We start from the raw sequence: 15,139 nt of genomic DNA, 5'->3' as shown, positions 1-15,139 counted from the left end.
TTTGACCCGAATGGAACGGAACCTGAGTATCATTGGTAGTATCAACACCTATGTTCACCCTACCCTTCATGTCAAAATGGCTCCTGTTTGTTTTGAAATTATAGTTTGGCAAAATCATTAGAAATCACAAGCATAATTAGCAAACCAGTTTGCTACTGTATATTGTACTGAACACATCAGTAAAGCTTTAACTAGCTTATTGATGTTTATTTTTTATGGATCTTTTAGTGTATACAGTTAGTCCACACACATTGTAAGCATAGTGAGTGATGTAAACTAATGTTCAAAATCTAAGATTCATTCTTAGATTATGATAACTAGAAGACACGTTAAATCCAAATGAAAAAAAGGCAAAACATTACTTCTGCCAGTCATATTTTCCTCACCAACTTAAGTCGTTGTTTGTCTTCGTACGAGTAAAATATTGACCACTTTCAGAACACATTTTGTGCTGCCTCGGCAGAGGTCTCTGCTCTACTGAGCTGTAATTGTTTCCTGTGAATTTTTACCACCCTTTTTCACAGTCGGATTAGCAATACATTATGTAACAGGTCTGACTCTGGCTGACACGAAAACCATGCTACAGCTCACATTCGGATCTCCAAACCCGCGGTCGTGCTTCCTCTGCTACCGCCGCAGCACGACGAACAGTGGCCTGTACAATTCTGCGCCCGCCCCACCACCACGGAGACTGCCGACCTGCACGCACACGGTGACGCCCCTATTTCATCTATTGCTCTCAGTGGAGTCCCCATATGTTGCTCACAGGACACACTGATGAGATGACCACGGTGCTATCTTACATGCTGCTGCATCATGCTGGAGCCATTTTCACATGTTGACTTCCACCACTTCCGACATCAACAGCCCACGTTAACTTTCCAAACTACTTTTGCAGTGTCTCTGTGTGTGTGTGTGTGTGTGTGTGTGTGTGTGTGTGTGTGTGTGTGCGTGTGTGCGTGCGCGTGCATGCGTGCAAAGCCCAGGGCTGTGCATTAGCTTTTCCCTGTGCGTGTGTGTGTGCGTGCCTGTTTCCCACTCACGCAGCGCGCAATGGCTTCCAACTTTGCTGCATATCTTTGCATTTCAGGGATTGCTTTAATAAACTTCCACAACCCTTTTCAAATTAAGCGTATATTTAACAGTTTGAAATATTGCAAAACAAATGTTCAGGACAGGAAATCTATATCTGCGTCCCAAACACTTCTCCAGCATCAGTCTGGTTCCCAACCTTTTGTTTTCACACCTTAAAGGGATTGTGACATAAAAAAAAAGGTTTTGGAATTGTTCTTATTTTTTTTAGGTTTTCTAATCTCAATTGCACCCAAAAAACATGAACTTTTAACATTCAGTCGATTTTCTGTGATCTGGGGTTTTCTGGCTCAAACAGGTGCTCTGATTTGCCGGCAGTAAGTGATGTAAGACCCTGCAAATCCCATATATGTCAATGGGATTTGCCAGCAGATGTCACTGTTTTCACTGTGTTGCCTGTTTTCATTGTAGCTCAAAAGGCTTCCAAACCCCAAAGAAAACCTCAGACCACAGAAAATCCAGTGAATGTTCAAAGTTCAGGTTTTTTGGGTGTAATTGAGGTCATAAAAATAAAAATAAAAAATACAAATAAAAATAAATGAAAATGAATGTCATAAAACCTTTAAAGGGATATTTCCAGGGATGTACCGATGAGACATTTTGGCCGATATCGACATCTGATATAATGATTTGCTGTTATGGCCGATAACTGATATATAACCAATGTCGATATGATCTCATTATTAAGAAAATATAATACTTTTGGGCATTCTGAAAAAAGGCTTATAAACTCTAATAAAAACAGCAATGCCTCTTTATTCCAAAACTAGGGATGCACCGTCAATGAAATGTTGACCCATATCCCAACACAAACGCCTTGAATGTAGTATTTTCATTAAAAAATGTTTCTTGTTGACTCTTTTGAAAGCTTCCCCGGAAAACATTGATATAATTTGCAGCCTTCATCATTACACAAGGCTTTTTCAGGCTTTTTTTCAAATTTATTTTTCAACATAATTATTATAAAATAAGGGTTTAGGGTTTTCTGCTAAAACCGTTACCGATACCGATTACAAATATATCGGTTTAAGGCCAATATCGGCCGATTAATCTCCCATCAAACTTTTGGTCATTTTATCGTCTACTCAGGCTTATGTGAACACCCCGGACAGTTTTTAAGTTGCTCGACTCAGTATTTACATAATTGATATTGATTTTAGCTACCCCGCCGTCTGTCTGTCTGTCTGTCTGTCTGTCTGTCTGTCTGTCTGTCTGTCTGTCTGTCTGTCTGTCTGTCTGTCTGTCTGTCTGTCTGTCTGTCTGTCTGTCTGTCTGTCTGTCTGTCTGTCTGTCTGTCTGTCTGTCTGTCTGTCTGTCTGTCTGTCTGTCTGTCTGTGTGTGTGTGTGTGTGTGTGTGTTCAGGAATCTTCATCCTTTCACACAGCTAACTCATAACAGACGTTCTAAACTCGACACCCCACCTGACATGCAGCCAATCAGATAAGACGGCGCAGTTGAAGGCAGTAAAAGGATCTGATGTTATAGTCATTACCACTCCGGACGAAGACTAATGCAAGCTTCATCTTCATCTTCCTCGCCCCACTCCGTCTCCTTCCCTCCATCTTGGCCGTGATCCACTTAGGTGGCTCTTCCTGAGCTTACAGCCGTATAGCGTTTATTCCATTATAACCCATTCTGACCGGGCACCCATTTTGGTGTCAGCATCATGTTATGCTTTAGCTATTTAAAAATAGCAGATCTACAAGCTCATATCGCGCCACCGAGTGGCGCGATACGAGCTTGTAGGTCTGCTATTTTTGAAAAAAATCGAAGAACGACTGACATTTCTAGAATCTGATCTCAGGTCAGAATGGGTTCATCAGACCAGTGTGTGTCCGGCGGAAACCTCGTATGAATCTGATCTCAGGTCAGAATGGGATAAAGACCCGCTCTACGACCTGCCGCTTATTTCATTAGAAAGCCTCGATCCATGACCCCCGCTCCTAATCCACTCTGCAAAAAAACCCAGAGTGTTCGTCTAACCCTGAGCGTGTAAAAGCAAGAGTCTTACTGGTACATTTTTACATTGTCAGGGTTATATATTCAGACTCATACACATTCTGATTTTGCAGTGCGTCAATGGAGACAACAGGCAGGCCCGCTGCGTTGCGTTCCATGCAACGTTCTCACAGGGATGACAAATGCAGACCAACGGTAAGGAGATCAGGGAAGATGGAACGAGGCTGAATCTGAGATGACCACTTACTGTACGGCTGAAGCTTCCTGCTCAATCTGATTTGACCGACGTAAGTGATGGCCTCCAGTTGAAGTATTGCAACTCTTTCTCTAATGATACAGGCAATGGCTTTCTCATGATCCTGCAGTGCTGTGAGGGATACTGGTTCCCTGCAGGCGACATTTGCTTAACCCATTCTGACCTGAGATCAGATTCATACGAGGTTTCCGCCGGACACACACTGGTCCTGATGAACCCATTCTGACCTGAGATCAGATTCTAAAAATGTCAGTCGCTCTTCGATTTTTCAAAAATAGCAGACCTACAAGCTCGTATCGCGCCACTCGGTGGCGCGATATGAGCTTGTAGATCTGCTATTTTTAAATAGCTAAAGCATAACATGATGCTGACACCAAAATGGGTGCCCGGTCAGAATGGGTTAACCACTCAAGCCCTATAGCATATACGTCTTTGTACGGCATAGTGAAGAAAACAATACATACGTGTATTTCAGTCTGAGCAGAAGTAGGGATAAAACATAATACAGTATGCATGGCCAGAGGGGCATATCAGAAGCAGAGGCATCGATTACCCGCAACTCCCCCCCATCCGTCCCTGCAAATCCTACCCTGCGGTCAGTATGAGTGGGCTATATCACATCAAATGAGTGCAAACTAAGCCTATAGAGGCTCTGGCTTCAGTTCATATTTTCGGTCCGTATACAGTAGCTCATTACGGTTAACCTTGGTAGAACTTTGCAACGAGTGCATGCGGCGAGTGATGAGCGAGTGCTGAATCACACACTGTAATACCATCATATCGACCCTATTGCATTTGACCTTGCTTCGATCACCTCTTCTTTGAGAAGTCCTTTCACATCTCTGCAAGCCTCTCACCGCGTCCTCCACCCTACATGACCTGTGTGTGCGATCCAGTTTGCTGAGTGATTTCGGCGCGTCCCACAGATCTAAATTTACCACTCCTCCTCCTGTCAAACATCACTATGCCAGCGTTTGCACTTAACCCATTCTGACCGGGCACCCATTTTGGTGTCGGCATCATGTTATGCTTTAGCTATTGAAAAATAGCAGATCTACAAGCTCATATCGCGCCACCGAGTGGCGCGATACGAGCTTGTAGGTCTGCTATTTTTGAATAATCGAAGAGCGACTGACATTTTTAGAATCTGATCTCAGGTCAGAATGGGTTCATCAGACCAGTGTGTGTCCGGCGGAAACCTCGTATGAATCTGATCTCAGGTCAGAATGGGTTAATGGCCTCTCACGTTACGTATTTATTGATAAAACGGCACTATTGGGCCCTGAGTATACCTGGCTTCCCGCAATACCTGCGCCAGCTCTTTATCGCACAGCCAAGTCATTCTGACAAGTGCTGCGTCAGATCAGACCGCACGCAGCACAAAGAGGGCTCCGTCTCTGTGTTGGTTTAAAAAAAGGAACGGAGCTTGTTCTTCGGGTCCGGCGTTCCGGAATCAACTCGCGCCAATGTTTAGTTAACTAATAATCATTACTTTTAACTGGGTTCAGCCAGAGAGCCATGCGTCGCTGGAGAGCCTGGGGACATGCAATACAGCCAGGAAGTGACAAGGAGCCTCTTCCCATCGATAACGGGCAGCCTATCTCATTACCGTAACGGTGACCTGCAGTACACTCAGCCTCTGGGTCCTGATCATATGAAAAACCATTTTACTGTGCCGTATACTACCCGCCGGAGCGCCAGTGGAGCGGAATATTCATTATTCAAATTTTAAGCATTGGAAAATCCCAGTATGTTACTAAGGGGCAGATGAGATGAGATGAAATAGCTTAGCCTTTTGTCCAGGGGAACATTGACTAATCGTCTGGCCCTCCAAAAAATCAATTTTGCAGCCGTAAGCATCAGACACACATGATTGTACTGTACTGCCGAGGACCCCCCACCACCTCCACCATCACCCAATACCCCCGCTGGCCGCCCAGAATAACTTATTGATTAGTGATTATGTTACGGGAGGTGTGGGCAGCAGGGGAGGAAGATGGACTGGCCTCAGTCATCTCCAAACAGGGCTATATTTAGGCCCTCTGATACCCGAATCCAACACATGAAGATACTGTCACCGCCAGCTGCCACTGCAGCGCGCACAGCTTTCAGGATGGGGAAAGAGACAAAGAGACGGAAAACATGACGCAAGCGTATGCATCTGAAAGTTATAACGCTCACGACGGCTTACCGTTAATTTGGTATACGGGATGAGGCAAACTGCGTGGAGTATCGTAGGCTGGAGAGTGTAGCGCAAACTGTGCTTTCAAGTGAAATGATCAAACTGTTGTGATGTTGTTGTTGTGATTACTGAACGACGCAATAAAGACAAACATGTGTTTCCTGACGATCATTAAAGTTATTGGATTTTGGAGGTTTGTTCTATAGCGTATAGCTGTGGACAATTTCACCTCCACCGTCTCTCTCTCTCTTTCTCGCTCTCTCACTCTGTCTCTATCTATCTCTTCCCCACTTTCTCTCTCTCTCCACCTCTCCCTCCCTCTCATTCCGTGCTGAGCCTGAAAAGTTCCTGTGATCAATACCTCCAGGTCCTATCCCCAGTGCCAGAGAGATCTGTGTGTGTTGTGTGTGTGTATGTGTGTGTGTGTGTGCACACACACACACACAGTCTTGCGCGTGCAAGTCTGTGTGTGTGTGTGTGTGTGTGTGTGTGTGTGTGTGTGTGTGTGTGTGTGTGTGTGTGTTATTGCACGGGCGCATGTTGTGTGCTGTGTCAGCATACACTCAGGACCTCATCAAACACCCCCCCCCCCCTATCCACAGGCAGACGCCCACATCAACTTACACCTCTGAACCGCTTACATGTTTTCACTTCCCCCAACCCCCCACGCACACACACACTGAAAGCACACACGCATGCACACACATGCACGCACACACACACACACACACACACACACACACAAATAAACACACACACACACACGCACGTATATACGCAAACCCAACGAGGGTGTTAAATACCATTCAAATGTCACCCTGTCGTATTGATTGGAATAACAATTGTGAAAGGTAGGAGAGATGGCTTGTTGATGCTAAGCAGGCCCGCGTGACGGCCCGGCCATCCCTCACTGTCACAAAGTTGCCATGTAAGGGTTCCACAGCCTCCCCGGCGCACAATGTGGACCGCCGTTAACGTTAGACCACCGAGGCTGTCTGCTCGTGTCGTTAACCCATTCTGACCCGAGATCAGATTCATACGAGGTTTCCGCCGGACACACACTGGTCTGACGAACAACATTCTGACCTGAGATCAGATTCTAGAAATGTCAGTCGTTCTTCGATTTTTTCAAAAATAGCAGACCTACAAGCTCGTATCGCGCCACTCGGTGGCGCGATATGAGCTTGTAGATCTGCTATTTTTCAATAGCTAAAGCATAACATGATGCTGACACCAAAATGGGTGCCCGCCCAGAATGGGTTAATCATTGCGCTCGCCGGCCAATGACAGCGAGCGTAGGATCCATGGCGAGAGATAGGGTCATTGTGAGTGACCTCGGATTAGGCTGGATATGAGCGTGTGTGTGTGTGTGTGTGTGTGTGTGTGTGTGCGAGTGGGTGTGCGAGTGTGAGCATGTACAGCTAAATCGTCAAAACGATGAGAAGTGGAGATGTGAATTTCAGCAACATACGGTGCTGTATACAGTATAAGTCATCTTTCAGAACAGCTGAATGAAAAGAGTCAAATATGTTTTGTGGAGTAATTATTCAATTACAATTTAATTATTCACTGTCGTATAATCAAGACTTTGTGTCCCTTTGCTCATGTACAGTATTCTGCCAATCACAACATGACACGATATTATACCTTTTTCACTGAAAAGGTACCAAATTCAAAGTGAGCTCAGACAGAAATTTGCCTGGTGAATAGATTCTCATTTAGCCAACTGAAAAATCTATCCAAAAGTGATGAGTTTCAATGTTGGGGATACTGTAGGTGGTAGAGGAGAGTGCAGGAATATTTGACACGTAATTATTATCAATTTAAGGCAGAGCAATATGTGGTAATGTTATGAGATGATCCCCACTGCTGTCTCTGTCTGATCCCTTTGGAAATTGTGTTTCAGCTGCCTCCCATGTAGCTTTACCGTCTTTAACAATATTAAAAAAAGTCAATACAAAATAAAACGGCAAAAAACAATTTCAGGTTTTTACATTTGATGCTGGCATATTAAGTAAATTATTATTGTGTAATTGATAAGTTATTCATTGTAGCAAATAGCCTACTATTGGTGTGTGCACGGTTATTCATGATTCTGAATCAATTGCAAGCATTAGTTTTTGTTATGCGACCTCTCCTTCTTTTCAAATGATTCATTGTAAACTGAACATATCACACCTGTGTGAAGTGAGGGGCACTCTAATCATCGTCAACGTCTTACTGACAGTTGAGAGTTGAAAGCCTCCTACAGTATATACACATCATATCAATGTTTGTGTACGCAATGTTTGTGTTTACACTATGACGTGACATTGTCCATTCAGTGTCAATGGGAATTTAATGTGTGTGTAGGACAAAGTTTGTGCTACACACATAACACACACACACACACACACTAAAAGCTGGACATGGGAGGGGCTAGCAGCGCCCCTCAACAAAGAAGAGTCAAGATCCCTCACCTTGCGGGCACCTCGATGTTGGAGATGGCGTAGAAGTACTTGAGGAGGTTGTCTCTCTGCACATAGGTGCCTCCGAGGGCCGGCTTGAGAAGCCTCAGCCTCAGGTTGGTGAAGGTGAAGAAGTCCCTCAGGCCCTTCATGCTCTCCATGCGAGTGTACAGGCTGTCCATGTTCTGCAGCCGGGGCCCGGCGAACACGGCGAAGCGCGCGCGCACCTCGAACCTCACGTTCTTGTCGTTCTTGGAGCCCACCCACTTGGAGTACTGCTCGGTGCAGAGGACCCGCGTGAGGTTGGCGGGCGTCAGGTCCTGGACGCGCCGCGGCGGCATGGCGAAGGCGTCCTGGCAGTCGTCGGCGAAGTACTGGTAGGGCTGCCAGGAGCGCCCGTGGTCCGTGGACTTGTCCAGCACCATGTGAGTGGGACGGCCGTACTCGAAGGTGATCTGGATGTCCTCCGTGAGCTCCAGGCTTTTGTTCCAGGCCAGGGAGATGTTGGCCAAGAGGGGCTCGGGGTAGCGCCGCCACGTGACCGTCTGCCAGTAGGTGAGCAGACCGCTGCGCTCGCGGTCCTGCATGTTCTGGGGGGGATGGGCCAGGTCCGGGTTCGAGGCGTCACATTCGTCACTGCACAGGTACGGGTTCTCCTGTTGAGACACAGAGCAGTGAGAGATCAGCGGGGATGATCGTAATGACAGGAATGACAAAGGACTTGTGGTTCAGTCATGTTTATCCCATTCTGACCTGAGATCAGATTCATACGAGTTTTCCACTGGACACACACTGGTCTGATTAACCCATTCTGACCTGAGATCAGATTCTAGAAATGTTAGTCGCACTTCGATTTTTCAAAAATAGCAGACCTACAAGCTCGTATCGCGCCACTCGGTGGCGCGATATGAGCTTGTAGATCTGCTATTTTTCAATAGCTAAAGCATAACATGATGCCGACACCAAAATGGGTGCCCGTTCAGAATGGGTTATGGCAAAAGTAACCTAACATAAACATTAACCCACAGTGGTTCCCAAACCTTTTCATGTCAAGGACCCCCCAAATGGACACTAATTAGCCTGTGGACCCCCATTTGAAAAGACATGCCGGGACCCCCATTAGAGAAGACTTTCACGGCTCTAGCAGAGATTCTCAACCCGTTTAATTTCAAGCACCCCCAGGTTGACATGCATTAGTCTATACGGACCACCATTTAATGGCATTTCTATCTCTGGGACCCCCAATTTATATTGTAAAATCAATGTTAATTTAACTGAGAGTGTACAAATGGAGCCAAATGTTAGATTTGGTTCCATTTGTACACTCTCAGAGTTACAGACTCCATTTGGTTCCAAATTCTCATTTAGCACTGACCTACAGTAACACACACAGAGCGATTGGGGCTGTCCACCTCCCGCAAAGAATTGCCTGTATTTTCCTTCACACTCCTCTATGTGCCATTTTTGTTAAAAATTAATGTTTAAAAAATATTCAAAATATTTCAATTTATTCTCAATTTTTTTTTTTAATAACGCTGTGAACTTGTAGATCTGCTATTTTCCTTTGTGCTTGTTTTCAAAGAACCTGGCCACTTGTTTCTCTTGCAAAATCTTGCAACACATCAAGAGGAAGTTATGCACACACAAAACGCAGACTTATGGGACATTGGAAACAGGTCAATACTTCCAGAGCTGTTTCAGATCATTCTTGCCAACATCCAGAATTGTTAGGTCTCTCCATACAACTTTCAGAGAAATCAAGAATCCTTCCTCTGCCTATTCAAAACTTTTAAAGATCAAATGTACTTTTATCATTTCCATGCCAACCTTTGCATAGCAGCACTCACTCTAACTAACCCCACTTTACCCCGTCCAACCCTGGATGACTTTTTGTTTTGTTAATCTTCCTCTGCCCCAGATATGGAATCAACATGAATCAAATATGATATATATGTCTCCTGACACCTGTCCCACAAAGGAACCAATCCTTCAGTTAAAAAAAAAAGAAGAAGATCTGCAGGTGTACTAGCTCTTATTTTAAAGCTGTACTATGTAACTCTCCTGTTCTACCCCCATTTTGAAGCCGGATCTCCTGTTAAAGTGCTAACATGTTTACCACTGAGCTAATGGAGCCTGCCTGCTTGCTTATGTGAGAAATATGAATTTTGACTTTCAGGTCAAAATTTGTGTCAAGAAAAAAAACACTACCGAGTCATTAGGGAGGCAGATTCCAAATACAACACCCCCAATTGTATATGTTATTTTGTACTCTACCATAAAGATTGGACAAAATAACGTTATTCACACAAAACAAGTTGGAGCTAATTGGGTGTGACTGCTTATCAGCCAGTTGAAAGACAGTCTGTTAGAATAAACACAAGGAGTTTACCACCAGCAGACTTCTTTTTTTTTCACCAGCTCAGTGGACTTGTGGTTAGAGTGTCCGCTCTGGGACTGGGAGGCCAGGGTTCGATCCCCGGCCGGCTCATACCGAAGACTGTGAACATTGGGACCCAGTGATACTGCGGCATACCGTACTAGTGTCATGTCCAGGGGGTATAGTTGTAGTAAGCTGCTTCACGCTACAGAAACAGGAGATTGGCTCCTACGCTATGGGCCTCATGGCTCGGCATCGCACGGTGTGTACAGTTCTCAAAGTTCCAGAAAAGGCATTACAAATTACTCTAAAGTACTCTACACAGCTCAAGATAAATTAATCCAAATGGTCATCCTATGCCTGACAATAATATGAAATCTCCCCCACATGTTTATACTCCTATGGTGAGATCTACTTCCCAGTTCCCACACCTGCCTGGGTGTGGTCTAGGCTGGTAACTCGACCTGCCTGGGTATGGTCTAGGCTGGTAACTCGACCTGCCTGGGTGTGGTCTAGGCTGGTAACTCGACCTGCCTGGGTGTGGTCTAGGCTGGTAACTCGACCTGCCTGGGTGTGGTCTAGGCTGGTAACTCGACCTGCCTGGGTGTGGTCTAGGCTGGTAACTCGACCTGCCTGGGTGTGGTCTAGGCTGGTAACTCGACCTGCCTGGGTGTGGTCTAGGCTGGTAACTCGGCCGTGAATTCACATTTGCATGTGTTCTTCTGCAGAATTCAAGCGACCGAGATGGTTTACCACACATTTGACCAGGTGTGATTTTTATTTGATTTTAAACACTATAGCTATACTGAATTTGACATGTCCCGCTCCTTTTGAGTTAAATTGCTTTGCGTGTATAAATAAAATCATCCATTTGAGTTGTTAATGACAATTTTCATGTTTGTGTGGAGTATTCCTTTGAGCTTTAAATGTACAGTTATGTTTCATTAACTACCGGTATACTTGCAAAGACGTATAACGTTTATATTTTGTATTTTAAATGAAGCTATAAGCTCCCCCACATAAATTCGTTCTCAGTCAATGTTCTTCAGAGAGTAGTTTCTTTATTTTTTTTATCCCATGATTTTGTAACCCATTTTTCACCCCTGTGTCAATGATGTGATTCTGGGCTCTACACACCCTCCACCAACCTTGGGAGAGCAACGGACTTGAACTCATGCTTCCTGCATGAGTGTCCAAGTCGCTCCTTTACACCTGACAGGGGGGAGTTTCCCTGGTTGGACGTAGCGCGTGGAAGGAACACGTTATTCCAATCAGTTCCTTTCCCCTCCATCAGTCGCCCCGGGGGAGGTAGTTTAGAGACCAGGATTACTGCATGTTTTTTGTGAGGGTGCCTACCCTAGGGGACACGGGGAGAACATGCAAGCTCCACACAGAAAGGCCCTTTCGCCAACCCCGCCTCGGGTATGAGCATTGAGCACCCACAGGAGCCCACAGCGTCCCCAGTGGGAATCGAACCCTGGACCTTCTAGCTGTGAGGCGACAGCACTAACCACCATGCCCCTTTAAATATTTTATATTGACTTAATCATCAATGTACAAAATGTAATTAAGGGATATACTGCATACTGTTTTAAATGCATTAGCATGGCCTTTAAGCTCTTTGACATGTCAATGCATTGTGCAATCAATTGTCATTGCATAGAGCTATACTATTTCAACTGTATTGAATTGTATGCCATACATACACAGACAAAATGTGGGATACTATTTTTCAGAACCACAACCAGTACGTTTATATTTAACACCTAAACACTTTAATGCCTAAGGGTCCCAGTCATTCATAATGTTATGGACGTTATCCTTGTCATAATGAAAGACCTGCAGGGTCCTTTAAACTTTTTGTAGTGTAGGCTAACACTAAAGCAGCAGTGCATAATATTGATGCCTTTTGCTGGCATAGATCATATCTCATACCTTCGTTGGGACCTTTCACTTTCTCATCTTTATCCCATTCTGACCGGGCACCCATTGTGGTGTCAGCATCATGTTATGCTTTAGCTATTTAAAAATAGCAGATCTACAAGCTCGTATCGCGCCACCGAGTGGCGCGATACGAGCTTGTAGGTCTGCTATTTTTTGAAAAATCGAAGAACGACTGACATTTTTAGAATCTGATCTCAGGTCAGAATGGGTTCATCAGACCAGTGTGTGTCCGGCGGAAACCTCGTATGAATCTGATCTCAGGTCAGAATGGGTTATTGCCAAGAAGCAGTATATGTGTGCAGGCATTTCTGCCTTTTGAATAAAAAGTCATTGGAGTGTATCATGGGGAAAGTGAGCAGTCAGTCAAAACCACTCCAGTGGCCTGATAACAAAAGCAAAAGTTACAATCCTGGGAGGCTAAGCTTATAAATCATCTGATTTATGGTGACACCGCAGGGTGGGAAAAACTCCAAAGATAAGCAGACGCTGCGCCGGTGTGCTGAGGTTAGGGTGTACAGTAGCACCGACGGAGGCGCTACTGTATACTGTAGCCCCTCCATCGGTGCTAGTGCTACTGTATATACAGTAGCACCGATGGAGGTGCTACTGGGAGTCACAATGCGTGGGAAGACGGAACACGCTAAACCTATACAATGTCTTTGTCCCAAACAACCAGCTAAAACTATGACTAAAACGACCTTTTTTTCACTGACAAAAAAACGAAATGGAAAATAAATGAAAACTATAAGCTATTATGACTAGGGCCGGGACTAATTGCGATTAATTTAGATGAATTAACTACAGAAAAATGTATCGCGATTAACTACAGATAAATTAATCGCACCTTTTCTTTCACCGCGGAACGTTTCTCACTGGGCTCTTTTCTATAGTACTGAAAACTGGAAATAATAAAAAGTCACCCCATTTTGTGTTGCCTAGAACTGGAGGTCTGACAAAAAACAGTAACAATATGAAATCTCTCAGCAGTCCTCGTCTTAATACTGCTCAAATATGCTGCATAACGTAATATATGCAGTGGCACAGGCCATGAGGGGGTTAACAGAAAACTTTGATCCCAAGCTGCAAAAAACTTTCCAAATTGATTGTGATACAGATATGTGTCAACTGATTACACCGTTAACAACAGCTAAGAGTCAAAAGACTGAACTACTGAGAGATGTTTTAAAACAGGAAAATGTAAGAACGCAAAGATATGGTGATCTAACTAAAATTTGTAAACTACAGAGTTCTGTCATCCGTCTGCAAGACAGAATTGCATGCCTAGAGAGTCGTAAATGTACCGCTAATGATGATATGGTTAAATGTTTTCAAGACCTCCTAGCCGAGGTCAGAGGTCAAACTCAGGCACGCAATGATCAGCTTTGCTGTGGACCTGTTGAGCAGAACCAGTTTGAGGTTAAACAGTCAAAATTAATCTCAGAATTGAATTCTAATGTGAACAAACTAACTATAGAAATCGATCAGTTACGAGACACTGTGTCTTCACAGGATGCTAGTCTTAATACTAGACAACAGCATATTTCAATGCTGCAAGCTGAAATAGACACACACCGAATTGAAAAAGATGAATGGGAAAACCACAGGATGTGCAAAAACACACCTTCTGTCATTAGCACTCAACAAGGAGGGGGGTCACTAAATCCTGTTTCCTCCCCAACCTCCTATGTGGCTAACCCTTTAACCTCTTTCTCAACATGGCCAGAGCAATTGCAGGGGCGACCCCAGGTCAGCCCAGCCCAAACCCCTGCTCTGTCCGGAGTTGACCGGGCTATGACCTGGCCAACTGGCGGTCAGACTCTGGGTTTAGTCAGAGCACAGTATGTTGTAAGCATGACACCTCCACCATACACTAGCTCAGGGCCGAGTCAAGTTGTTCCTGATTTTAACACACAGGCGCCCCAAGGGTCTCTCACTATCGACGACCCACAGGCACAGGCTAAGACCCTGAGTGATGATGTCCTGTGGAAAATGTCTAAACATATGGACCATTTTTACCCACAGGCTTCAGGCAATACAGATACTCAAGCATATCTTGACTGTATTGTTGACAGGTTACGTTCGTATGAACCAGTCACGGTGGAAACAAAGGTGAACCTCATCCGTTTAACCTCAAGCCGCGAAGTTGTCTCCTGCCTTAGGAGGCAAGCAGGTCAAACCCTATTAGACTGGCATTCTGTCTGCCAAGCAATACTCCAGGAGTTTGAGGACCACAGTGTTGCTAAAAGTGGGCTGATTTCGGCCATGGAGGTTAAACAGCATGAGAGGGAAGATGTTAGGGTATTTTATAAGCGTTTAATGAAAGCATTTTTCGGCGGTAAAAATAGTCCAAAGATGGAGGAAGATGTAAATTTCAAGGCGTTGTTCCTAAATAATTTACTTCCCTCTGTTGCGAAACACTTCCCTCTCGGAATCAATTCTGCGACCGTACGTGCCGCTGATTTGCGCTCCTTGGCAAAGGAAGCGTTCGATAGAGAGTGCCATGACTCAGTTACTTATGTAACTGACAGCACCCAAATCGACTGTCTCCCCAGAGTAAGAGGCAACGGCAGTTGCCCTTCCTCTTGGGAAAATCATCAACCTGTGTTGGTGAAGAGTTCCCCAAAGGAGTCTCGTAGACAGAAAAAAGCACGCATCTACGCTACCAGAAAGGTTGCAAACCCCACTGATAATGACTGGAGAAAATCTATGATGGATTATACACCTTGATAATTCTAAACAACGCGGTGGTTATTTCTTTATACGTGAATGTTTCAGACGCCCACTTCACTATATAGTTTGTGTCATTTGAAACATTCAGGGGGGGATACAGTGATTATATACACCTGTTGTTTGTAGTAATTATATACACCTGTTTGTACATT

The 15,139-nt window shown here is 44.7% G+C and overlaps 1 protein-coding gene across 1 annotated transcript in view; it reads right to left on the bottom strand.

Annotated features, from left to right (window-relative positions):
* ntng2b (netrin g2b) overlaps positions 1–15,139 on the bottom strand; it is a gene marked incomplete at both ends in the record, with an annotated part of 96,226 nt that overhangs the window by 61,747 nt on the left and 19,340 nt on the right. The window contains one exon of the mRNA XM_083793406.1: positions 7,949–8,592. Coding sequence (XP_083649532.1) covers positions 7,949–8,592 — 644 coding nt within the window. The remainder of the gene's footprint in view (positions 1–7,948; positions 8,593–15,139) is intronic.

The sequence above is a fragment of the Protomyctophum parallelum genome (assembly GCF_964188405.1).
Source record: "Protomyctophum parallelum genome assembly, chromosome: 21".
In the NCBI taxonomy this organism is placed as follows: Eukaryota; Metazoa; Chordata; class Actinopteri; order Myctophiformes; family Myctophidae; genus Protomyctophum; species Protomyctophum parallelum.
Note: the sequence above shows the minus strand (reverse complement) of the source record. Positions and strands in the feature narration are given on the sequence as shown.